This window comes from Mus pahari, chromosome 5 (genome assembly GCF_900095145.1).
Source record: "Mus pahari chromosome 5, PAHARI_EIJ_v1.1, whole genome shotgun sequence".
NCBI lineage: Eukaryota > Metazoa > Chordata > Mammalia > Rodentia > Muridae > Mus > Mus pahari.
This window is the reverse complement of record NC_034594.1, coordinates 17978413-18002550: the sequence shown is the minus strand read 5'-3', so window position 1 is coordinate 18002550 and position 24138 is coordinate 17978413. Positions and strand designations below refer to the sequence as shown.

Sequence of the window (24138 nt, the reverse complement as noted above, 5' to 3'; positions counted from 1 at the left end):
GTTTCCTATGCAGTGAAGTTTCCTATGCAGTGATGTTTCCTATGCAGTGATGTTTCCTATGCAGCGATGTTTCCTATGCAGTGATGTTTCCAATGCAGTGATGTTCCCTATGCAGTGATGTTTCCAATACAGTGATGTTCTCTATGCAATGGCCTTTCCTATGCAGTGACCTTCCCTTGTGTTTACCATCAGGTGTTGGAGGAACCTGGGCAATGGTGTCCAGTGTCCACCCATACTGCTGAACCTATGCAGTGATGACCTGTCCTTGTGCCCGTGTGGGAGGAATCTGTGATCCCCTCCCTGATGTCTTCACTACAGTGACTCTTGGAAGGCACACCATAACTCTTCCGCACTATGACAGTACCTCAGCAGCTTGCCAGAGGATGTCCACGTTCTTATTCTTGCGTGCATGGACATTCTGTCCCAGAAACCGCAGCAGCTCTGGAAGGCAGGTCTGACTCCGAGATCGAGGTAGACCTGGATGAGAAGAGGGAAGAGGGGCCCACTCAAGGATACTGGTGCTGAGGAAGTATTCCTGCTTCACAGCAGGGGGATGGAGGGTGTGTGTGTGCAGATTTAGACATGGCCATCTGAACCCTGAATTTCCTTCCCTGCTGTCAGTGCCACTGTAAGAGGGTAGAGACTTTATCTTTTGTTGGTTTTCCCAAGAGGCTAGAAGAAGAATGCCAAAGGAGTACAATTCCTCAAGGCCCCTGGCCCTTCGGGGGGCAGGGAGTAAGAAGTGGGGGCAAGCTGTCTGGTCTCCAAACAGACATCAGGATGCAGAATGCTCGGAGCAATGGGTCTTGACTAGCAAGCAGATGGAAACCTTGGGAGATTCTGCAAGTGCAGCCTCTTAAGACAGACCTCAGACCACACTTGAAGGAAGAATTTCTCAACGGCCTAGGGATGTCTAACCCCATTAATCCTTCTCCACTGCAGAAGTTGCCAGGCCCTTGGAAGACCTCCTTAGCCCCCAGGTCATCTTGCTTCACCTAAGAAACCTGGGACAAAAGTCAAAGACAAGGCAAGCACTTCTGAAGGCTGTGGGGTTTTTCACACACATTAAAGAGAAGGGTCTCAATGCCATGTCCGAGGAAACACACGAGTTTCCAAGAAAGGGCAGCCTTCCTTTGGTGACACAGGCTCCTGTGAGAATTACTAAGCATTCTCACTTGGAGGAGCATGAAGCAGAAGCACACAAGAAGCAGCCTCCAGCCTGTGAGGCCTGCAGAGTATGATGAGTCTGTGGGAAGGGGAGCTTCATCTTGGTCAGGGCACTCACCATCCAGAGGAGACAAAATGGTCTCCCAACTTCCCATCAGCTGCGGTCTCTCCCTGGCCTAACTTGCAATGCTCAATTTAGTGGCTACCTGCCCACTGACGGGGGTGTGGACATGGGTGTAGTCAGGTTCTGGAAACCACAGTTCACTGACTATCCTGGGGCTCATGAGCACATGGATTGTCTCTCCTTGGCTTCCTGGCCTCTGTGTCTATAGGCCTTCTCATTCCGTGGGCTTTACCCTTAATCTATCTGCTTTTGTGCCTTTTGGGGGTGAGGCAGGGGTACTGGCAATGCCATAAACTGCCCACCTTCCAAAATGCTGGCCACAGGACTACCCTTACTCCTACCCTACCCACCATCGGAGTTCATCTTGGTTCTTTGGCTGATGGTTCAGTTCCCTGCAAGTCCACAGCCTGTCTCTCCCCTTATAGCAGTAAAAATAAGATACCACTGAGACTGGTGTGGCTCCCCAGGAGTCACAACCTCCATACCTTAATGTTCTCATCCCTTGGCACAGGGCAAAGACTTATGCACACTAAGGAAGAATTGCTGATGACCTGCAGTTTAGTCTGTGCAGGGACTAGAGGCCAGAGACGCTCATGGAACATTATGTGTGCTGGCAAGTTTCATATCAAACCAGCTAGAGTTGTTTTAGAAGAGCAAGTCTGCAGTAGATTTTCTTGTTGATAACTGATGCTGACATGGGAGGCCCACCCTATTGTGTGATGTCACCCCTGGCCAGTGGTCCTGAATTCTCTATAAGAAAGCAGGCTGAGAAAGTCATGGGGGACAGGCCAGTAAGCTACACTCCTCCATAGCCTCTCCATCACTTCTTACCTCCAGGTTCCTGCCTTGAGTTCCTACCCTGCCTTCTTTTGATGATAGACTGTGATGTGGAGTGTAAGCTGAATAAATCTTTTCTCTCCCCAAGTTGTTTCTGGTCATGTGTTGTATCATAGCAATAGAAGCCCTAACTAGGACACTACAAAAGTGTCAGTATGCTAGTTCTTAAAGTGTTGGCTTCAGGGGACCTGGTGCTCAGTGAGAACCTTGCAGTATGCCTCTGCCCCAGACCATGCCCTATCATCAGCAGGTGAGGCTCAGCCTTCCTGCGGCTCCCACTCTTCCAGTCTAACCCAGCATACCAGAGAGGCCACACAGAGGCAGCCTTTTCCCAAATAAGCACTGCCAAATGGATGCCAGTGCCCTCTCCTGGGTCCTTCTTAACCTCACACACACACACACACACACACACACACACACACACACACACACACACACACAGGGTCCACAGCCAGGCAGCCCTTCCATTCCCTGGACACACAGTAATACTGATGTCTCATGATTCACAGTGAACAGGGACAGTGCAGGGCATTTGGCCTAGTACTCCGCATCAGTGACTCGCAAGTGTTCTCTGCACCATTTCATCATTGGCTCTCAAGTCAAGGTCCATCTCTCCTTTAGGAGAACGCAAGACAGCCTGCTTATCTCCCCAGTCCACATACTGTTCCTCTTTGGAGCCAACCCCACAGAAGAGAAAAATCTCCAGTCACGGACAGGTCTATGCTCCATATGGAATCCTAAGAGGCAGCTCTGTCTCATGGGCTAACATAGCAGAGGCTTGGGGAGTCCACTGGGATGAATTCAGAAGACCTGAGCAGCTAAAAGCTCTGCTAAGCCGCTCTGGGGTTCTCCTCAAGTGCTGTGGCTACCAGAACCCTCTCAGACCATGTCTTCATGTCGAGGACAGAGAACTGTATGTCATCACAGTGTGGAATTCCACTGCCTCTGGGAGACTGAGGCAGGGTCATCATGCCTATGAATATTCAGGAGGAAGTATCTTTTCAGCATCTCACTGTATAGGCCAGGGACAAAAATACGTGGACAGCTCATACAGAACCCTGGACTGCCTCCAAGCCCCACTCCCCTGGTGCTCCCAGCAGGTGCACACAGTCTGCCATGGCATGTGCTAGGGAGAGGCAGGGCACAGTAGCAGGAAACACTACATCATGTCTAGAGGGAGAGACCAACTGCAGAAGAGGGGAGCAGAGGTGGGACACCACAGAAGTTTTCCTGGGTGGAGCTCAAGCCTGAAGAATGAGGTCCCAAACACATGTGAGAGGCAGAGAAGGAACCCTCTAATACATCCATGTAGGATTTGTGCACAACACTGCAGCGGGATGAGCTGGGCAGTGCTCAGGTCAGAAAACAGCTGGAGCTTGGGCATCCAAAATGAAGACTGCGTGGACAGTGTGGAGCACATTCAGAGGGAAGGGATACTCACAGTCCTCCGGCAAAACCTCCTTAAACTGCTCAAAGTAGGAATTTAACCGCACCAAGCTCTCCACATTGATAACTTCTTGTAAGGATGTATCTCCAAACCTTGGAAAGAATCAGGACATCAGTGGAAGGGCCATGTCATTATCAGAGTTGAAAGCTGAAGGAAATCTTGAGGATTGATTCTCCCAAGTAGATAACCTGCAAACCTAAACCCCAAGTCTCTCTTTGCTTCCTGAAGCCATCTCTAGAGCATTAGGGAGGATTTCACAAGCAGAAGGCACTGAATCTCACTACAGGCCTGCCTAAGAGTACACTGGAACAGGGTTCAGAAGAAGTCTATCCATGCAAGTTCACACATGGAAGGCTTGGGCTCTGAGCACTAGTGAGAGGTGACTGGATCCTGATGGATTCACTGATGAGTTCCCAGCTAAATCTCTCTGAGGAGCCGGGGCCTAGTTGGAGGAAGCGGACACTGGCGCCCATCTCTGAAGGGTCAGCCTTGTTTTCTGGCCCCTCTGCTCTGTCTCCTGCACATCCTAGGGTAAGCTGCTCTGCCCCACTGTGATTTCTACACCATGATTTTCTGCCTTGCCATCAACAGACTGAGGAGCAATGAAGACAGCAACTTCTGCAATCACAAGCCAAGATCAACCTTCGCCTCTTTGTATGTATGTATGTATGTATGTATGTATGTATGTATGTATGTATGTATTTATTATGGTTTTAGAGCTTTACTGAAGAAAGGCAGAGGGAGGGCGGGCAGGCGGGCCATGTGGAGAGAGGAGAGAAGGGAAGGGGAGAGAGGGAGCAAGAGGGCTAGAGAGAAAGCAAGAGAAGCAAGCGCCAACCTTCACTTCTTAAGTTTTTTATCTTGTTAAAGGTATTTTGTCACAGCAACGATAAAATGGCCTAAGGTACCAGGCTTAGAGGCTGAAAGGCCCACATGTGTGTCACAGGCTCTCATCTTAGAGTTCATGTGTCTTCCTCCCTCAAAGGTGCCTAGGAAAGCGGACAGCAGTAGGGGTAGCAGGGACTGTGGAGAGCAGGAACTGTGGGGAGCAGGGACTGTGGAGAGCAGGGACTGTGGAGAGCAGGGACTGTGGAGAGCAGGGACTGTGGAGAGCTTCTGATGCTGCTTCTAGGAAACTGGCAAGAATATCTGACATTGGGCTAGGACAAAGAAGTAAGCCCAAGAAAAATACAGCTGTGAAATGTGGTCCTTGTATCTTTATCATCTTGATAAGTCCCTAGGAGCAGTGACCTCAGGACCCTTGTTTATGCTTTGTTTATGCCTTGGAACGGACATTGTATGTACCTAGAATGATATAAAAGCAGACTAGAAAAAAGTAAGCCCACATGAGCACTTGCTGGGGTCATACCATAATGCTGTCTGTCTCTTTCTTTAATCCTCATTCCCTCCCTTGAGACCCTGCTGACTGACTGAGCTAGCTTGGTCAAGGGACCAAGGATATTCTGCTGGGGTCTGAAGTCACTCTGCTGTGTGAACACTAAGTGTCCTCTGGGCTGGCCTGGGGCCTTCCCTCTTTCCTCATCAGATGGGTCTGGGTCTGGCCTGTGCCCACTACCTGTTGCAAGAATGATCACACCAAATGCCTGAGGTAAGCAGTGGATGCAACATGCATGGAAGGTGCTAAATAGTAAAAAAAAAAAAAAAAAAAAAAAAAAAAAAAAAAAAAAAAAAAAAAAAAAAAAGAGGGTGGGTGGGAAGGGCCCTGCCACTGTGCAGTCTGAGACCCAGGCCCACAGCCTGCTGCCACACTGCTCTATGAACTACCAGCATTTGACTCAAAGGCCATATTCCCCCCTGCTCAAGACAGATATTCACCCTGCTGCCCACACAGCTCTCTGTAGTAGGCACCTGCTCCTGGGCTTCAGGGAGGTTCCCATTCTGTGTAGTCTTCCCCCATCAGAAGCAAAGCAAACTTGCTATCATGCTGCTGGAACAAGCCACCAAGCCAAGCCAGTACCGCCCACTCTTCCACTCCACCCGCTTCTCAGCTCAGTGCACCGGGACTTGTCTCTGTCCTTTCCAGGATGCAGGGAATGCCAGTCTTCCTCCTGGGACACCTCCAGATGCAGCTCCCACAAGAGCCACTCCCCACAAAACAGATTCTTCTAGCTACTGCCTCAGGGAGGCTCTGTCTCCTGGTCTGGTGCCTCAGCCGGGCCCAGGCACCGTCTCCTCTGAACTTGACATTTTGCACTGTCCTGAGTTCAGTGAAGGTACTGGCCTACATGTCCAATCTAGAACACATAGTCTATGCATGTTCACAATACCTGCATCCCCTCAGCTGGCCCTTCTCAGAACACCAAACTCTGCTCTAGCTATCCAGCTCCACAGCACTGCCCTGTGGCCCAGCCTCTTCAGCAAAATCCTCACATTTCCCTCGCATCCTTTCTACCCATGGCCAGAAGTATGACTTACCTAACATGTCACTCTGATCATGCCCTGCTCCACTACAAGTAGTACACTGTCTCTCAGTGACAATGGTATACTTCTCAAGTTGAGATGGGCTCACACCCCCAGCTCCATGGACACTGAACCCCAGCTGCAGACGCCGGCACACACCTCTCAGCCAGTGTCTGTTGCTCATTGATGCCCACGTTGAAGAGGACAGGCTGCACCCGCAGCAGCATGCCACTCTGGATCTCTCGGGGGAGGGAGTCAAACAGTGGGCCTGGCAGAGGGATCCGCACGTTAAAGCCATCCCTAGTGGAGAGAAGAAATGCAAAGTGGGGTGAGGTCAGGACGCTGAGAGTAGAGGGCAGACCCAAAGCATACTTCAGAGCCCTGGGTGATGCTCTGGTCAGTGTGGTTCAACAACGACTCAGACCTTTAAGGAGAAATTATGGGATTGGTATGGGTCTGGGAAGGCTCTAAAGGAGTAAAAGCAAAGAACAGAGTGGCGTGTGTCCCACAAGACAGACACAGTGATGCCTGGCTGTGGAGTGTTAGATGATCTTACCGGTTTCCTGTGATGACTGGCAGCATGTCACTTGATGCATTCGAAGTGGCCTGAGTGACTTTAAAGGTCACGTTCCTCAGATCCATGATTCCAAGGCTCATGTCCTCCAACATGGCCAACTCCTCTCCTGAAATGAATCAGAGAGGGTGATATCAAGGCCTGCCACTGTCCTCAGGGCATCTGTGAACAGGGGCCCGAGGACATCGATGGGAAGACATTCTGCGAGAGAGAAGCTGCAGAGCAACACTGCAGATGTGGCTGTAGAAATGGGCACTGCCCTTCTCAAGCTTCCTATGCACAGAACCCCAAAAGCCCACGCTAGCTCCTCCAGGGCGGGAGCACAAACAGTACAACGACATTGCTATGGCCACCTCCTTCCATGGCTGCGTGGGTACCTCTTCAAGAACCCATAATCCCAAGATAACAAGTACTTTTTCTAAATGGTCCAATTTCACCTTCTTGGAAGAAATACATTTAAGAAAACAAACAAACAAAAAACAAACAAAAACAAATCTGGGGGGGGCCCTTCCCCTTGATCCAGCAACTCTCCTTCTCAGCTACAGAAATGAGCTCATGTAATTATAAATGTCTGTGTTATTCTGGTGTCACTGCACCAAAAATTTTAGTGGGAACAATTCAGAAGCAGCCCAAGTCCTCATCCATGCTCATCAAAAAGACGTTCAAGGTCTATAACATCGCCACTGCACATCCTGAGGTGCGAGAACTGTGCAGGCCCATCACCAGCTCTCTGTTACACTTCCTGGTAATGTTTGAACTTGTTTAACCTCTGGAAGGAAGGATCAGTAGAGGCTCAGATGGAACCACCTTTGTGGCCCTGGGCTAGGGGTCACCTCCAAGCTGGGGTCTCACCGTAGGTGCTCAGCAGGCTCTCAAACTGGGCCAGAAGGCCGATGGTGTAGAGCTGCCGCAGGAAGCCACCGTCGTGCAGGCAGTTCCTCAGCTTGATGATAAAGCCGCAGATGAGGGCTGTCAGCTGTGGAGGGAACCGGGCGACAGCGTGAAGAGCGGGCCTTTCTCTCCATGCTCTAGTCCCTTTGATCCCACTACTAAGGGACATCCACAATATGTCTTGTCCCTCGGAGAGAGCTGGGGCTGGGGATCCAGGGATGCCCTGGCTCTAAGACTATAGTAATCCACCTGACAAAGGTGGGCTTGGATTGGACTCGGCCTCTGACATGTCCTACTTGGGGTCATGCCTGAAACTGAAACTTTTTGGAAGCTTAGAATCAATCTCCCGCAGGGAAAGGGCGTGTCAGACCACACCGACCCTGTGTGGAAGTGAGTGACTGTGGCTCTCTGTTTCCCTAGGGAGGTTTTCTATGAGATAAACAGGCTTCCGAGCGTCAGCAGGAGAACTCCATCACACCAGCCCCACCCAGCTGCTCTCATCGTTAGTCTATTGCTGACATCTTTTGACTCGGAGAGCAATCGCACTCTTCACCCTGAGTGGTGACTGAAATCTTAAATGGAGCCCTGTGACAAGCTCCTTCAACTGCACTGGCCAGTCCATGTGGCCCTCAACGACATGCCTTGTACAGAAGAAGAAAAAGGTGACAAAGAAGCGTTGGCCGTTGGCCTGCTTGGTGCTGGGCAATCCTGTCAGAGCTGGCACTTGAACAGAAACAAATACTCATCAATGAGACCGGCTTCTCCCTGCACCTCTCTCTAAGTAAACTTGAAAGCAACAGATGAAGGGAACATGGCCACCTGCTTGGTTCACAAGTGGAGGGGGAGGGGCAGAGATCACTGAGCCCGTGCGTCCACCCTGTGTCCTCTGGGGCCTTACGGTTTGGCAGAAGACAACATCACGGCGATACTGCAGGCTGAGGTACGAGGCGATGGTGGGGGCACTGTCCTGCATGAGCAGGAAGACCATGGCCGCCTTGGCCTTGTCGCTCATCATGGCCACACAGTCCGTGAGGGTGGTCAGCAGAGGGTAAAGGGCCTCACTCCACTCACCTGCATGCGAGCGAGAGGATTGTTAGCATTCAGAAGAGAGGCTTCAAGAAGCAGGTCCTGCAAAGCAGCATACTACTTGCCCCTAACCACTGTCCCATCCTTCCTCTCCTACCCCAACCCCTCTATGCCTCCTGACCCTGCTTTCCCTACCACATGGCCTGGAAAAGCAGAACTGAGTTCTGCCCAGAGCCAATGCTGCTCCATCCATCCATCTGTCTCTCTACCTGAATTTTCTGAGCAAGAAATCAGTTCTGCTCTGGCACTGTCTACATACAGCTTACCCTACAGCTCCTAGGAGCCCTTCCCAATATTCCAAACTAGCTGCTGAGGGAAACAACAAGGATGTTTCTGCAGGTCATGGCAGGGCCAGAAAGAGATCCCATGTGCAAGAGGAGCAAGCTCCTTCCACAGCATGGTGGTTCCTGCAGTCCATAAGGAAGCCCACAGATGGGGTATGTGTCACGGCCCTTCCCGCAGCAAGGTGACGCCTCTGCCTATCTCCTCTCACTGCCCTCAACCGCCATGCCCTGCTTGCTATCAGCTATCTCCAGCTCAGCTCTTTCAGAGATGGACAGAAACTCCAACCCTGAACCTAAATAACCCTTTAAAAAGAGCCCCAGAGGGGAAGAGCAGCGCGACGGGCAGCTTTGGGTCTGCCTTTGTTTCCTTCCTTCTTGGAAGACATCAAAGAGAGAAGACATGGCAGGTCCAGAAATAGGCATCAGCACATCCCTACTTGGGAAGCACAACTCCAAACAGCTCAAGGCAGTGAACGTCCTGAGGGATAGAGTCCATGCCGCAGAGGCCTCAGACCAGCGCCTGCAGTGCCAGAGAGCCTCTGTCTGACAGAGTCTGAGCAGGAAGAGAAGGGAGCCTTGCTCGCTCCTCTGCTATCTGGCTAGCACTTGAACTCCCATGTGTGGAGGAACCTGCCCATACTCTGCAGCCGGTCTCAGTACACAGAACAGTCTGGGGTTGGAGATGATCTAACTGGATATGCAGGCACACTATATGTGGACAAGGGTTTTGTCTGCCATGGGAAAAAGGCCAGGCTTAAATTTAGACTCTAAGACAGAAAGGTCTTTAGCAAACCTGACACAGTGACAAAGAACACTGGACTAAGAAGTGGAAAATATGAGTTGCAGGCCTGGCTGTTGTGTGGTGGCAGACATAGGCAAGGCCTGACCCCTCAGCCACATGGGACCTTATTGGGAAAATCAGAGAAAATACCAGACAGATGCCCACACCACATTCTCCCTCTGAACTCCTCAGGCACCAAGTGTCCTGCTTCTTTGAAGAACTCTGAGAACAGATTCTGCCAGAAATGGTCAATGAAAAGCAGGGGGCATAGCACGTTATTGGGAAAGGTAAAGTCAGGGCGTCTGCTTCATAGCTGGGTATGGTAATGTATGCCTGTAACTCCAGGGCCTAGGGAGCTGAGGCAGGAGGATAACAAGTTCAAGGTTAGCCTGGGCTAATATCCAACCTCAAAAAATAAAAGCAACCTAGCATCCCCTGTCCTCCAAATACTGCTCTTCAGTAAGCACTGGAGTGCTCAGGTCAAATCCAGCCACCTCTACCTTGCTTTTCCAATCATCACATTTATACAAGTTATAGGATAACCGTGGTTATTTTAACCTAAAAATAAGCAGCGTAGACAAGTTGTTTTGTTCAACCAAGCCAAGCCTCCTCATACAACTTTTTAACTTTAACTACTCTTTTTCAAAAAACGAAATTCATATAACAATGAATTATTTGCTAACCTAGAAAAAGAAGAGTCTAGAAGAAATGGCTAAAAGGCACTCAGTACTTGTCTTGGAAAATGGGTGGTTTGAACCTGCAAGAGGGTGATCCGACATCTTCCCAGGTAGTCTCAGGCAAGGCTGGATGGCCGGAGTCCAGTACAGGCACCAACCACCATTGCCAGCATTTCTCATACCTTCCTGTCTTCTCCACATAGAGAGGGCATGGGCCTGGAGGCTGAGAGCCATCCCAAGACACAAACAGAATGGACAACTGTGTACATCTGCCTGACTCTCAGAGCCGTTATCTTTAGTAGTCAGCCTGCTTCTGCTGAGGAGGCAGCAGGAGATGGGGGTACTACGTGTTTTACGTATGAGTAGAAACACAAGTTAAAACAATTCCAAGCCAAACTGATTTCAACGGTAGCACATGGTATCTACCTAGGGCTGGCTGGGATATTGGAGTTGGTGAAGGGTTTTCAATGTGCTACCTCAAAAGGAAAACAGCGATGACTAGTACTTTTATATTGTTTTATTATTGTTGAATCAGGTCATCTAAGCAATGTCCCACGTGCTGCAGCTGTCCCACTTCTGCAGCAAACTCCTCAGCTACCTGCTACCTGGTGACAGCTGCTGCCTGACAGCCCATGGCCCACACTACTTTAGGTAGCAGCTTCAAGTGCTCTTTCCATCTACAGACTGCTTTAAAAAAAAATTAACCCATTAGTATGAACAAGGAATGAGAGACAGAGTATGTGTCTGCATGTTTGTGTAGTATATGCATCTATGTGCTCACATGTAGGCGTGAGCATCCATTTGTGCACAGGTAGGGATCAGAAGTTGATGTTCATCATCCTCTCTATCACCCCCAGCCTCTTACTCTCTCTGTGAGCCCTGGGACCAGCCCGTCTCTACCTTCCTCCCCAGTGTTGGGCTTAGAGACATGCTCTGCCACTCCTGGCTTTTTCCTTGGGTGCTGGGGATCTGAAGTCAGATCCTCATGAGTGCACAGCGAGCACTTTACTCCTATCAAAGAATCAATGTCTCCAGCCTCTGGACTGTGTGTGTTTAATACAGATTAAATATGCAGTACAGGACTCCTGGCAAGGAACCATTTCTAACATCAATTGTGGAAAAGCTGCCAGTGCTTCCCAAGAGGATAAGAGTTCTATAAACCAGGCATCTTCGGAGTGCTGACAGAAACCAGAGTGGAGAAAAGCCTGAACTCCTGCCACAGGCTCACAGGCCACCTTCTCTGGTTCTCACTGCTGGCCATAGGCCCCAGACTACCACACCACTGAGGCTCTGTGAAACCCACTTTCTGGCTGAGACAGACACCAGGCAAGTGAAGAGCAGGGTTAGCTGTGCATCCACTAAGGCTCAGTGACCCCAAGGCTCCTCCATGACCCTGGGATCTAAGACCCACTCAAGGCAGCTACACTGACGTTTGGAGAACGAGGACTATGAAGCAAACGGGGAAGAATGATGAGCCTGGTTAGACACTGGCTCAGTGCACTCCATGCCAGTGGGCAGAAATGGCTCCGTAAATCCTGCGCCCACCACTTGCTGCACTCTAGTGTAACACAGGTGTCTTTCCATCTTATACTGACTCAGAAATATGCCACCTTTGGTATGATCAGATAGCTGATTTTTTAAAGTAAAAATCTGTTTGGGGAGAAAGGTGCATGCACACTGTGAGAAAACCACATGCTGTATATAGGAAGCTCATCAGGAACTAGATCAGGGCTTGGTGCATCTACCATAGTCTTTACAGAACAGGAGAACCAAAAAGTCTCTGCAGCACTAACTGAAAACAGCTGATAGACAATAAATATAATGTTATAATGCAGGCTATGGCCAGGATTTAGCTCAAGAATGAAGTTCGCAAACCCCTGAGGTAGAATCAGGGGCCTTAGGTTCTCCAGGGAAATAAAGCAGAAAGATTTCATTTTTAACAATAATCCCAACTATGGCCCAGACCAATGTCTGATAAGAGTTCTAAAGCTGTGTCAAATGCAGAAACTGACATAGGAAGCCACACCACCACATTCCCAGTAGACACAAATCATCCAATTGTGCTTTCAAGAACTTCGTGCAGAAGTCCAGTGAGTGTACAAGGAACATCTACAAACACGTAGCTTTCTAAATAAGATTGCCCACCATAGGAAGCCCAGTGCACTCAGAAATAAACCAAGTGCAAAGGTTTCAGGGCGCAGAGGAAAAGCACAATGTGCCTGGTGGCCATTTCAGGTCATAGTCCCCAGTCCCACCTCAAACAAAGGAAGTGCTGAAATAGACTCCTAACTCCAGGAACACAAAACCATCTTTGATAATTGAGCTACGAGCACTACCTGAGCATTTAAAGGTCAGCAGCAGGAGCCTTGAACGCAAAGCACGTACCTGGACTGGACTCTTCAGGAGGGGGGCTGCAATCTGCACAGAAATGGAGGGCAACAGGGATGATTAAGGAGCAGCACACAGTTCAAACATGAGCAGCTCAGTCTCAGAGCTACTGCATCAGCAACTTGCAGCAAGGTGGTTCAGCACATGGAGAAGAGGCCTGGGGCTCAGGCCTCTTACCCAGTCTCCCAAGGGCATTCCTGCTGCTGGGAGCAACTGAGCCCTCTCAACAGTGAACAAGAGTTATTCACCAGAGTCAATATCCATGTTGCTAACACTTCAACATAAAATGATCTTCAAGATGAGTGAGCCAACACGCACAATGTCACAGATGCCACGCTGACAACACACACAATGCCAGATGCCACACTGATGATGATGCAGAGATGGAGCCCCATGCTAGCTTACAACATCAGTGAGAGAAACTAACCACCCTAGCATGCATCGCCAACTGTGGAGCCCACTGCCCTGACTGACTGAGGAACCCAGAGCTCAAGATCTACTGCTGAGCTCTAAGCTGGTAAGGCCCAACGATTCAAACCACACACAGAAAGAACCTTCAAACAGGCAACTAAACTAAATGTAAAACCTGTATCATTTGAAAGATGGCTCTAAATAGGAAACTCCTCCAGCCAGGCTGTCCCTCCAGGCAGGCTGTCCCTCCAGGCAGGCTGTCAAGGTCTTCAAAGAATACCCATTTTGATTCTAGTTTGCTTTTGCTGAGTCTTACTGGGATGTGCATAGTTTTAATTTCATATTTCCCTTTAAAATGATAAAATTCCTAGTTAAATGGACATGCCATCTGAGAAAAGAGAGCTTGAAAAGGCATCAAAGGAGCAGATTTCTATTTCATTTTGTGTTTGAATTTCAGTTCAGAGGCTGTCTGTAGGAAACTGAAATGAGGTGGCTTTAGACTCCCAAGGGTGGACAGAAAGAGCTCAGGAGGCTGTCGGGAGGGAAGGAGAGAGTCGGGGTCCTTTCTCTGCTGTGTTTGGACATGACTCATGACGCTGATAGGAGAGAAAGGAAACATAAAACCTCTTGGAAGCTGAAGAGCTCGGCCGGTCAGACCCAAGACCACCAGTTGACAGGAGCCCTATGGGTGTGAAACAATGCAATCAGCAGTTCTTAAGCCTCTGTCCGGCTAATGAGAATTATCCCAAGCCTTGAAAAACTACACACTTTAATTATCTGTTTGTTTCTGCCTCTCTGTAAACCTCTACTTCAGGACTCTGGTCTATGAATGAGGAGGAAAGTTTGGGAGCCTTGTGAGTGCTTGTGGTGATCTCAAACAGCAGGGTGGGACAGTTGACTCAGTTTACTAAACATTGCTTTCCAACCCAAGGGGAGAAATGAGGCTTCTCTGGCAGTCTCAGATCAGTGGCTTCCAACTGTCTTAAGTCAAGGAGTCCTTTGAGATCTGATAACCACTATGAACTTTCTCCCCATTCACTTACAAATGTCAGCATGTGGTCTCAGGGGTATGTGAGGCTTGGGATGTATCTACAGATCCCATCTTAACAATTCAGTAGGTGATCTTAGGGTTACAAGAGGATGGGGTTGTACATAGATCTTGGGTTAACAATTCAGCAATTGAGAAATTTTTTCCACCAGGCTAACCTGTCAGCAAGCTTGTAGTGCATTTTCTTAATTAGTGATTGACATGGGAGGGCCCAGCCCACTGTGGTTGGTGCCACCCCAGAGCAGGTGGCCCTGGACAGGTATCTAAGAATGCAGGCTGAGCTAGCCAGTAAGAAGTGTTCATCCATGGCCTCGGCATCATTTTCTGCCTCTAGGTTGTCTTCAGTTCCTGCCATGACTTTTCTGGCTGATGGGCTGTGAGCTGTGAACTGAAATAACCCTGTCTTCCTCAGGTTCCTTTTGGTCATGGTGTTTTGTCACCATCATAGAAACCTTAACTGGGACAAGCACCCTGGACACGTGAGTCACAAAGACAAACAGCCTTATCACATAACATACTAGCTCCTAAATTTTAAAATATCTAACCATTTTCCTCATCTGCAGAAAATATTTAAAGTTACAAAAAAAATCATATATATTTCTTCTCCTTCATTCCTGAAGTAGCCCCATTCATTCGTGGTAGGCAAATGGTCTACCACCTAACTACATCGCTAGACCTACAACAAGTTCATATTAAAGAGAAGTAACAAACTTTGAAGAAAAAATTAAACAACAGGAAGATAAGAACAAAGCAAACACAAGCTAGTTCCACGAGTCTATCACAGGCTGGGAAAGGCAACAGCTGTAACCCCTGCTCCCTGAGATGGAAAGTAGGTGACGTGGACATTGCAGACAGATGAGAGGCAAAGGACATTTCACACAGAGATTTATCAAGAGACTGATGAAGTCACATGACTGCGCTCGAAGACACATGACTGAACTCCATGGTCAATGTCTAACTGAGAATCCTTCATCACGCAAAGCCCGGCCTGCACGCTTCGGCTGGACTTAGCTTGACACTCCCCATGGAGATGAGAGGGAGGCAGGAGCTGGGGGCTGAGCCAGGGCTCAGACGACTTGACCCAAGTACTCTCCAACTCTTATAGGAAAGGGTGAGAGGCGCCCTCGAGGAGGGCCAGGCAGCCATTTGTTTAGACACACCTGTCCTCAGCATCCGGGCTGTTTTGAGGCCTGTGTTCACCACACCCTGTGTCCTTCTGAAGTGTGCTGCTGCATGGCATTGCTCTGTACTCTCCGCCTAAGAGTGGTGTCAAACCGGTCAATCTAGCTTATATACCATCTAACTGAGTTACAAGACGCTAGGAGCCATGCTTCTGCTGGTAAGAGTATGCCAGCCACGAGAGCCTGAGGGCTGCGAACACCCTCATCCAGAAGAGTTCCTACAAAGCTTGCTTTTCAAAAGTCAGTCTACCCATCCCAACACAGCAAAAGCAACATCACAGAGGCTTCTGTATCAGCCACCATCAGCTTCTCAGGTCAGCTTACAAACCTGAGAAGACCTCCCACCGTGGCACTGTAGCCCAGGAGGGCACCATCTGCCCATGGTGGTGATGCAGACTCAGTCGGCTCTGGTTGCATGGGAAGACGGGAGCCCCCACCCTGCCTATGTGCTGCATGTGCGTGGGACCCCCAGCCCTGCACTGCCTGTCAGCCCTCCCTACAGTCTGCACTGGGGAGGCACACATGGAGTCAGAGACACAGACACACGGGCTGAGGCGGCATGGGCTGAGGTGGCGTGGGAAGCATGGATGCATACGCACGTGTGCTTGAATGAGGATGGCATGCGGCAGTGGGCATGGAGGAGGGGCATGTCGAGGAGGGGGCGTCACACAAGGGGTCCTCCGGTCGGATCCAGTAGGCTTGGCTGTCCCGGTTACCTTTCTTGTTGGAACAGGTGCTCGAACAGGGGAAAACGTCCTCGCAGCCCTCCCCATGCAGACGCTCCTTCTGCAGCAGCTTGTCCACCCGCTGAATGATGCACTCCAGGCTCTTGTCCACATTCAGCCACACTTTCTCCTTCAAACCAACAAGACTGTCTGGGTCAGCTTGTGCAGCAGAAGACCAACAACAGAACAAGCCAGCCCCCCATCTCTCCCGAGTCCCAGCCCAATAATGCCCAAGTGGCCATTCAAGTCAGAAATGCTTTTCTAAGGCAACTTGCAGCCTTGTGGTCAATGACTGAAAGCCTGGCAGACATCCTCTGCCCACTCTGGAAGACAGATGGCTTTCCAGACAGGCCTCACCTGACAGGCCACAGAGCACTAAGAGCTCAGCCCTGCCTCTTCCACTGTGGGCTTCCTACAACCATCACAAAGGCTGCCGTTTCCTTCTGATGGACAGTAATGGAAATGGCTGAGTAGGGGGTGGGGACTGAAGGAAGAGAGGGCAGGCTGGGAGGAGCTGCAGAAACCCACACAGATCACAGGCTGCCAGGGCTGGTGGAGCACCCTGCTGCCAATTAATAACTCAATGCTTCCCAGGACGCCTCTGAGCAGCAGCCCCAACAAATGACAACAGGTTGTAGGATGTGTGACCTTTTCTAGAGAGACAAGGAACCAGCTCTAGGCCCACACTGGAACCATGAAGTGACATGATGTCAGGGGCAGAGGCAGCCTGGGTATCTGAGCCTTTGAGTTCAAACAACAAAGAGTCCTAAAGGGTGAAGGATGAGCAGGGGGCTGAGTAAAGTCACGTACAGTTTACACATGCTATGGTCTGAAAACAGTCAACCTCTCAATGGCACGTGGCCCAGAGTCACCTGGGAAGCAGACCTGGAGCTTGCTAACAAAGGAGCTGGCACTTTGGGAGGGAAGTTCTATAGTTCAGCAGCAGGACCCAGGCAGGGGCAGCAGACTCACCCACTCCTCCTCATGCCAGTCCACCTGCAGGGAAGACCGGCTGCTTCTCCCTGCCCACCTGGCCATGAGGGTGTCCTGGTCATTCCGAAGCATCACCTGCTCCTCCTCAGTCGAGGTAGGGGAGGCCTTGGAAGCGATGTAGTCGGGCCGTGCTGCATTCAGCCCATGGATGGAGTTGGCCAGCAGCTTACAGTCACAGACAGTCACCAACTGCCGAGTCTGCAGGTTCACACAAACCAGGGCTGCTAAGCATGCTCTCTTACAGACAGGGAGAGGCAAAGGTCCCCCCACCCAGCCTGTTCCATGTAGCCTGCTAAGAGAGCATTCTCAAGGGTGTCTAAATACAAAGGCAACATGGGATAATCTCAGCAAGAACTTTCCTGCAAGAACCTTTCCTGGGTTCTGCTTGAGACCTGTTTATCCCAGAAGGGGTCAAGGAAGATTAGAAGGGGCTGAAGAATCCTATCTGACATTTTCTGGCTCTGCTTGCCTTTGACCCTACATCACTGGAGAAAAAGGGCTCACTTCCAGTCTTGGCAACAGGGTGCATTGTGCCCAGCCCCTGGGGGTGGTCCCCAGGGATCACACATTACTTTGTTCAACTGGGCTCCTGGCATCACTGCTTGCTTACTCTCTCTCGCCTTGGAGACTGCAGCGGGAGCTCTGCTGTTCCTAGCTTCACTGCCGACAACTATCACTTCCTTTCCCAGTGGCCCTGGTCTGCGGGACCCATGGGAAGGATAGAACACATTCTGAGCAGGAACAACAGCACCCAGCAGCAAGGCAGGTGTGGGTGGAGAGGTGCAACGTGAATGTGTCTGAGGGAAAGAGCACCAAGCATCAAAGGTGGCTCAGCCACTCTCTCAGCATGCAGACATGTTTATGTAATGTTTAAGTCAGGATTGAGTTATAGTTAAACAGAACTTTTAAAATTAATTACATATAAGCCAATAAGGTTGTACTGCTCATTTCTTATGACTGAATAATTGCTCTATAGGTGCTAAGATGTCACTACGGAAGCTGTAGTCTGTGTGAGTCCCAGGAAAGTGAACGCAAATTTACTTGCTGGAAGACACATCAACTCATTGGCCTGAAGCTTCAACCAGGGATCCAACCACAGGCGAGTCACAGACTTCCCTACAACTTTGTGGACTAAAAAGGAAAGCCTTCATGGTCAGCACAATGGCTCTCCGTCTGGCTCCGGGCACTTCCGGGTTGCCCTGGGTGGTCTGGTAGCTTCTAGACCTCTCCAACCCACACGCAGCTGGGCAGCCCCTCCTACCTTGTCTGCCAAGATGGCGAGAGTCCTCTCAAGGCCAGTAGCAGACCTGTCCTTCGCAGCCCTTGAGAGCCGTTCTGCGTAGTAGCTAACCTGGGTTTTCAGGGTGTTGATCTGGGCAATGATCTCCTTGGCTCGGATGATGTCCTGTGGTATGTAGATGATGGACTGGCAGCTAGAAGATGTACTAAAAGGAACAACAGGTCCTAAGGGGCTCTCCAAATCACCCAAGCCACCCACAACTATCCCTAAAATAGAGGCCTTTTCTTGGCAAGTTTAGTCACTGATGGGCAAAGGTCAATCTTAGAAGATCTTTTTTAATCTAAAGAGAAGTGTAAAATGTATATAAGACTAAGACTTTTATGTGTACTTGTACCTGTACAGGTCTTTATATTTACTTCATACATGTACATGTGTGTGTATAGATACCTTGGAATATCACTATAATAATTACCCAATGCTGGGATCTTACCTAGGAACTTCAGTAACTTATAAGCAGTCCTTCAGATCTAGGGTCTGCTTACACCTGAAGGGACCAACTATCATAGTCTAATAGACATATATATGTAAACTTCTCCACTTGGTCCACAGGGCCTTCAGACTTCCTGTGAGCAGCCTCACATAGGCCTCCCATGTATTAACCTGAGCAAGTTCCCAACAGCGGGTTCCTTTCTCTCTCCTGTTTCAGGACTTCCTTATGCTGACAGCACTGCATCAGAGAACACTGAGGCTGAGCCAACCAGAGGCAGGCCCAACAACTCAAGGCCTCTCAAACTACAGCCCCTCCTCCCACCCACCTCCTCACCACTGTGCAGCACTGTGGATGTGTCTGGGAACCAGATGTCAAAGGGCCAGGCCAGCTGCTGCCCAGGTCATCAGGAGCCTGTGAGGGGCCAACTCCATATGACCTGGCTTCACAGGTGGGCCAGCACGTGTGGCCATCTGAGCCGGCAGTGATAAGCTTATGTCTCTTAGCTCAGGTCCCAATCAATCAAACACTATAAAGTTGGTTTTGAGACCATCTGAGGATGCTTGAGAAAATGAGACATAAAAGTCACCAATGCAGGAGTGGTGATTCTGGGATGTGAGGATAAGGGAGGGAATGCTCTACCTTCTGAAACCAAGGGCTGGCCTTGAGTTCCAGGGAGAAGGGACACCGTGGAGAGCAGAGAGTGACTCTCATCACACCCTACCTCACTTGCTGGAGATGAGAGTCACCCGAGACCTTTCCAGGAAGGCCCAGAAGCAAGCCAGGAAGAAAACACCACTACCCTTTGTCTTTCTGGACTACAGGGCAAACATGCAAACACCACAAACCAAACTGCCCCAGAGAGAACCACCACCACCACAAGCCCACCCAGCACAGCGGACACGATGGATCTGCAGAAGCCCATGCAGCAGATGGCGACTGAGCCTGAGCAGCACAAGCATCATTGCACAGCAGCGCCTGCAGGAGCTACTTTCCAATCTGCAATCTCTCTCCCAAATGAATAGCTGTCACTTGGGACAATCAGGTCTTGGAAATACATTTTGAAGAAGAATTAAAAGGTAGAATCTGTTCTTTCTGGTCCTCAGCCTTGAGAGTCTACATGGTCTATGTGCTGTGTGTAGATCTACTGTTGCATAAATCCATGGCTGTGTACACTCTGTTACAACAACATCCACAGGACTGACACATGGCAGTACATTGAAATTGGCAGTACAAGTTGGCAAGTTCAAAGAACTGCTCTTGGGGACATCAGGAATGCATACATGCATGTACTTAACTCCAAAATCAGGAGCCAAAGGTGATGGGTGGGGTGCAGAGGCTATGCTACCTTGTGGTACACAGGCCTCCGTGGGCAGGGCCTCTGTGTTCTACTCCCAGCTCTTCCTGCATCATCAGCTCAGGAGGCCATGGCCTATGTGTGATGCTTAGGCTTCATGTTAGACTTGCATCCAGGGTCTCCTGACCCATCCCTATACACAGTGGAGGCCACAGGCTAAGCACAGAGCCACATGAGTGTCAGAATGCAGTGCCTACTGTGCCTAATGTGCACTTGCTCTGCATACAGAGAGTAAGGCTGCCAGCAGACAGGCCCACAGAACCAGGTCCACCGCGCCTAGGGTTGGCATAGATCTTTGAGATTTGTTTGCCCCCTTCTCCCAGGCTGGAAGGTTCCCTGCTGTCTTAGGAGCTTGGTACCCTGGAGAAGAGTGGGATCGTAGGAGTAACCAAACCCTTCCCGAGGCACAGAAGATTTAGTCTTCAGTTAAGATGGAACCTGATGAACTTTCCAGCTACGGTGCACATGAAGCACCTGGGCTGACATTTACCAAGAGCCCTTGGCTCTCCACGCTCCACTTGCTGCTCATCCCTCAGACCTTAGGGATCTGACTCCTCCTGCTATGGGAAAGAGCGAGCCTCTGTTCAGAAAGCCCAAGGAGGGAACAGGGATTATAACCTGAGGGGCTGTGGAGGAGGAAGGGGGAGTAGTGTCCTTCCCAGATGCTGTCTTCCCTCCCTCGGGATTCCAGGGAAGGGACCCCACAAGGGAAAGCTGGCGAAGCTTCTTCTTGGGCACGTTTGTGGGGACTCGGACTTCCTGCCATTGTGTTTCCAGCAGAGCCCTAGCATGTCAGTGAGGGTCTAGCCCCAGCCCTAAAACCTCATGGGTCATTAGCTCAAGATAGCAGCATTTCCCAGAGGACCATGGTGCCTCCTCCTGGTGAGTTGCTGGTTTCCCTGTCTGGGACTAATGAGGAGATCCTAGACAGACATGGTAGCTTCTGGCTCCCATGTAATTCTCTGGAGGAAAAGGCCACTCAGCTCTTGCTCTGCTGCCCAATGGGAAAAACTGACCTTAACATCACCATCATTAAAATCAGCACAAATTATAAGTATTACAAAATGTAAACTGGCTCCATCAGACAGAGAGAAAGTGAAAACTCAAAGGCCTCGTGCTTCTTGTAAAAGAGGAGCCAACTGGGCCTGATGAATACACAGATCTGTAATCTGGCTACTAAGGACTGAGACAGGAGGATTACAGAGAAAAACCTTGGCTGCAGGATAAGTTCAAGGCCAGCTTGGGGATACTTAGCGAGCCCTGTCTCAAAAGAAAAAAATGTTAAAATAGCTGAGGTGGAGTGTGGGGATAAAGCTTTGCCTACCAGGTGTTGAAAACAAAAAAGGTTCCCAAATAGCCTTGGATGGGTAAGACGGCTCACTGTGTAAAGGTGTGTGCACTGACTGTACCAGGGGCTGATGTGATGCCTGGCACCCAGGGCCCTGGGTGGGCTCTTCTGCATCCTTCCAGGAGGCAAACAGCCCTGTGCCCACTGAGTGCAGGAAGAAACGGCTGTCAGGCCAGAAAGGAGGCTGCAGGGTGCAGAATGGCTATTCATTATCAAAGAACATTGCAGCTGGAAGGAAGAGCTCTGCTGACTGGGAGCCTCGCGGCAAATGGGATGGAGCCACCCCAGATGAAGGACAGCACAGGCTTTCTCTACACAAGAGCAAGAATCAACGTACACTCTCTCCACAGACAGAAAACTCACCAACACTCCTCAAAACTGCTAAAGAAGGAAAAAAAAAAAAACCAAACGAAGCATTAGCGATTGTTAGCAAATACCACAGGCAAAGCACAATTTAAAGGCTGACTGGCATTTTCTCTCTCTCTCTCTAAATTCTTGGATGTAATTTGTTGACTACAAGAATAAGCAAACTTATGAGACTAAAATGCTTATTCCCTGGAGTGAGTCTGTGGCCTGTGCTCAAGCCCCAGGGACATCCCACTGGGGCCCAGAACATGTGTCTACATGTGAAGGAAAGCTCAGAGAGAGCAAACTGCTGCAAAGGTGGGCTTGTGACATCACTGCTACGTTAATAACATCCATGAGAATACCTGAAAGACCACAGAGGCATTGGGAAACCAGCTCTGAAACTAACATGTAAAGTTTTCTGGTATTAAAGCTACAACCTTTCACAGACAAGGGACAACCAGGTGGCCTCCTGACTGATCACCTAGAACGAATGGACGTTCTCTGTCAGGAAGTCATGTCACTTCACACACTCACTCTTCCCACACACACTAACTATGATGGAGAATTTACTCTTCTTCCTGCTCCCTAGGATGCTGTGGACACAAACAGTGAGGAAAGCCTGAGCACGGGGCTGTCTGCTCCATAGGAATAGGAAGGAGTCAGGGCTGCCTGATAGACTCACTAACATGCTGAAATGGCTTTGCTGTGCCCAGCTTTTCCCTGCTTCTCCTCCTCATATCCAGGGTACGTGACACACACTGAAAGGGCAAGCTCTCCAAGATGTCTTTTTCTGCTTCCTGCTCTGTCTCTGGCACTGCTGACATCAGTGGCACTCTGACCTGCCTTCATGACTCCACAGGCTCCTCATGGAGCCTGTGTCCAGCCTAACTGTCTAGCATCCTGACCCTGTGGTGCAGTACCCTCACTCTGGCCACAGCAGCAGAACCGGACAATAACCAATCAGTACCCGCTCATGCTAGGACCTCCTCCACCTGCTTCTACCTGTGGCACCATGTAGGAGTCTCTGGGAGTCCCTGGACCTTTGCTTCCTATCTCTGAAAGCATTCTACCCTCGGACCAAGGGCACAACTTGCTGAGGCCTCCTGGTAGCACTTGGTCTTATCCCCTCACACTTGGCAGCCTCTGTGCTCACCCGCCTGCTGCCTTGCCCCTTCTGGGATCAGTGAGCTGCTCTGTTCTCTCTCCCGCACCTTGCACACATGCATGCTCCACAGAGGCTCACAGACTCTGAGCAGTCTCCTTGCCAGTGCTTCCCATGGCATACCCTGCACAAGGACCTCACGAGGCTGTCACCCTGCTCATCTTTATACGCACACTCTCTGGCCACATGTACATTTTGCCAGGTGACATTCTGGATGATAGATACCCAAGGAATGGGACAGATACCTGCTTCGACTGGGAGGCCTTTCTCCACCCTGCCTCTCTGGCAGTTTCTTGCTCAGGACAGAATTGACAACCCTCTAGATCCTTTCAGTAGTGGGAACACTTGCCACCGCTGCTCGTTAGGAAAGGACACAGAGTGCCGGGGGCTTTAGGAACTACAGAAATAATCCCTGAAAGTACAGTCTGCCAGAGGCTTTCCAAGCCTGTTGCTCCTCCAACTGCCCAGAGATTCAGAGGAACTGAGCTGGCAGGCACTGCACACGGGCAGCCACCTGAAGCAGCTCCCTGGAAAGACTGGACTAGTGGCCAGGTGCCCCACCACACCCTCCCCTCAGCCACACGCACACAGAGCAGCACAGGGTCCCTGAGGCAGCTCCTCCAGCCACGCAGAAGCAGATCAGATGGCCGGATGCTTTTGCAGCTCCGTTTGACTCTCGTTTTAACTCACGAATGTCGGACACAGCAGTACGAGGACCACAGATACCTCCTTCACTTACTGTTTCTTGGCCTCTTCGAACTTGTGCAGCTTTTTTCGAAGACCTCCTGACTTAAAACCTTGGCAGTGTGCTGCTGGGGCTCCAATAGTGACGACATCGTAGTTCTGATCTGAGCAACAGAAAGCTTTCCTCCATTACTCTGGGGTCAGGCCTACAGACAAGCCAGCTATGGCAGCATGGATGGCATTGTGGGACCTATACCCCACATGTAAACAGCCTCTGGCTCCCTAAGAGGGCTTGCTGAATCCAGCACTAACTATTCAGTAAGAAAGCTGAAAGGGAGAGCCGCCACCTGGGCTGCTAAATGTCTACTTCCTCCCCTCTTAGGAAAGGGTCACGGACCGGCAACTTTCTGCCATGAAAACAAAAGGAAGCTGAGATATCTAAGAAAGGGGTTTGGACTTTGTAACTGAAAAATTTCA

General features: G+C 50.1%; 1 protein-coding gene across 10 annotated transcripts in view; it reads right to left on the bottom strand.

The window, feature by feature from the left end:
- The window catches only part of Inpp4a (inositol polyphosphate-4-phosphatase type I A), a 111953-nt gene that overhangs the window by 14329 nt on the left and 73486 nt on the right, over positions 1–24138 (bottom strand). For 2 of the 10 annotated variants that reach the window (XM_029538990.1, XM_029538987.1), the window contains exons 13-24: positions 23717–23825; positions 21831–21848; positions 18297–18480; positions 17015–17233; positions 15917–16172; positions 12675–12707; positions 8360–8532; positions 7423–7546; positions 6553–6679; positions 6156–6296; positions 3570–3667; positions 365–477 (exon numbers count right to left, since the gene is read on the bottom strand). In XM_029538990.1, coding sequence (XP_029394850.1) covers positions 365–477; positions 3570–3667; positions 6156–6296; positions 6553–6679; positions 7423–7546; positions 8360–8532; positions 12675–12707; positions 15917–16172; positions 17015–17233; positions 18297–18480; positions 21831–21848; positions 23717–23825 — 1595 coding nt within the window. The remainder of the gene's footprint in view (positions 1–364; positions 478–3569; positions 3668–6155; positions 6297–6552; positions 6680–7422; positions 7547–8359; positions 8533–12674; positions 12708–15916; positions 16173–17014; positions 17234–18296; positions 18481–21830; positions 21849–23716; positions 23826–24138) is intronic. The other 8 variants (XM_021197407.2, XM_021197404.2, XM_029538992.1 and 5 more) reach the window with 5 other exon arrangements.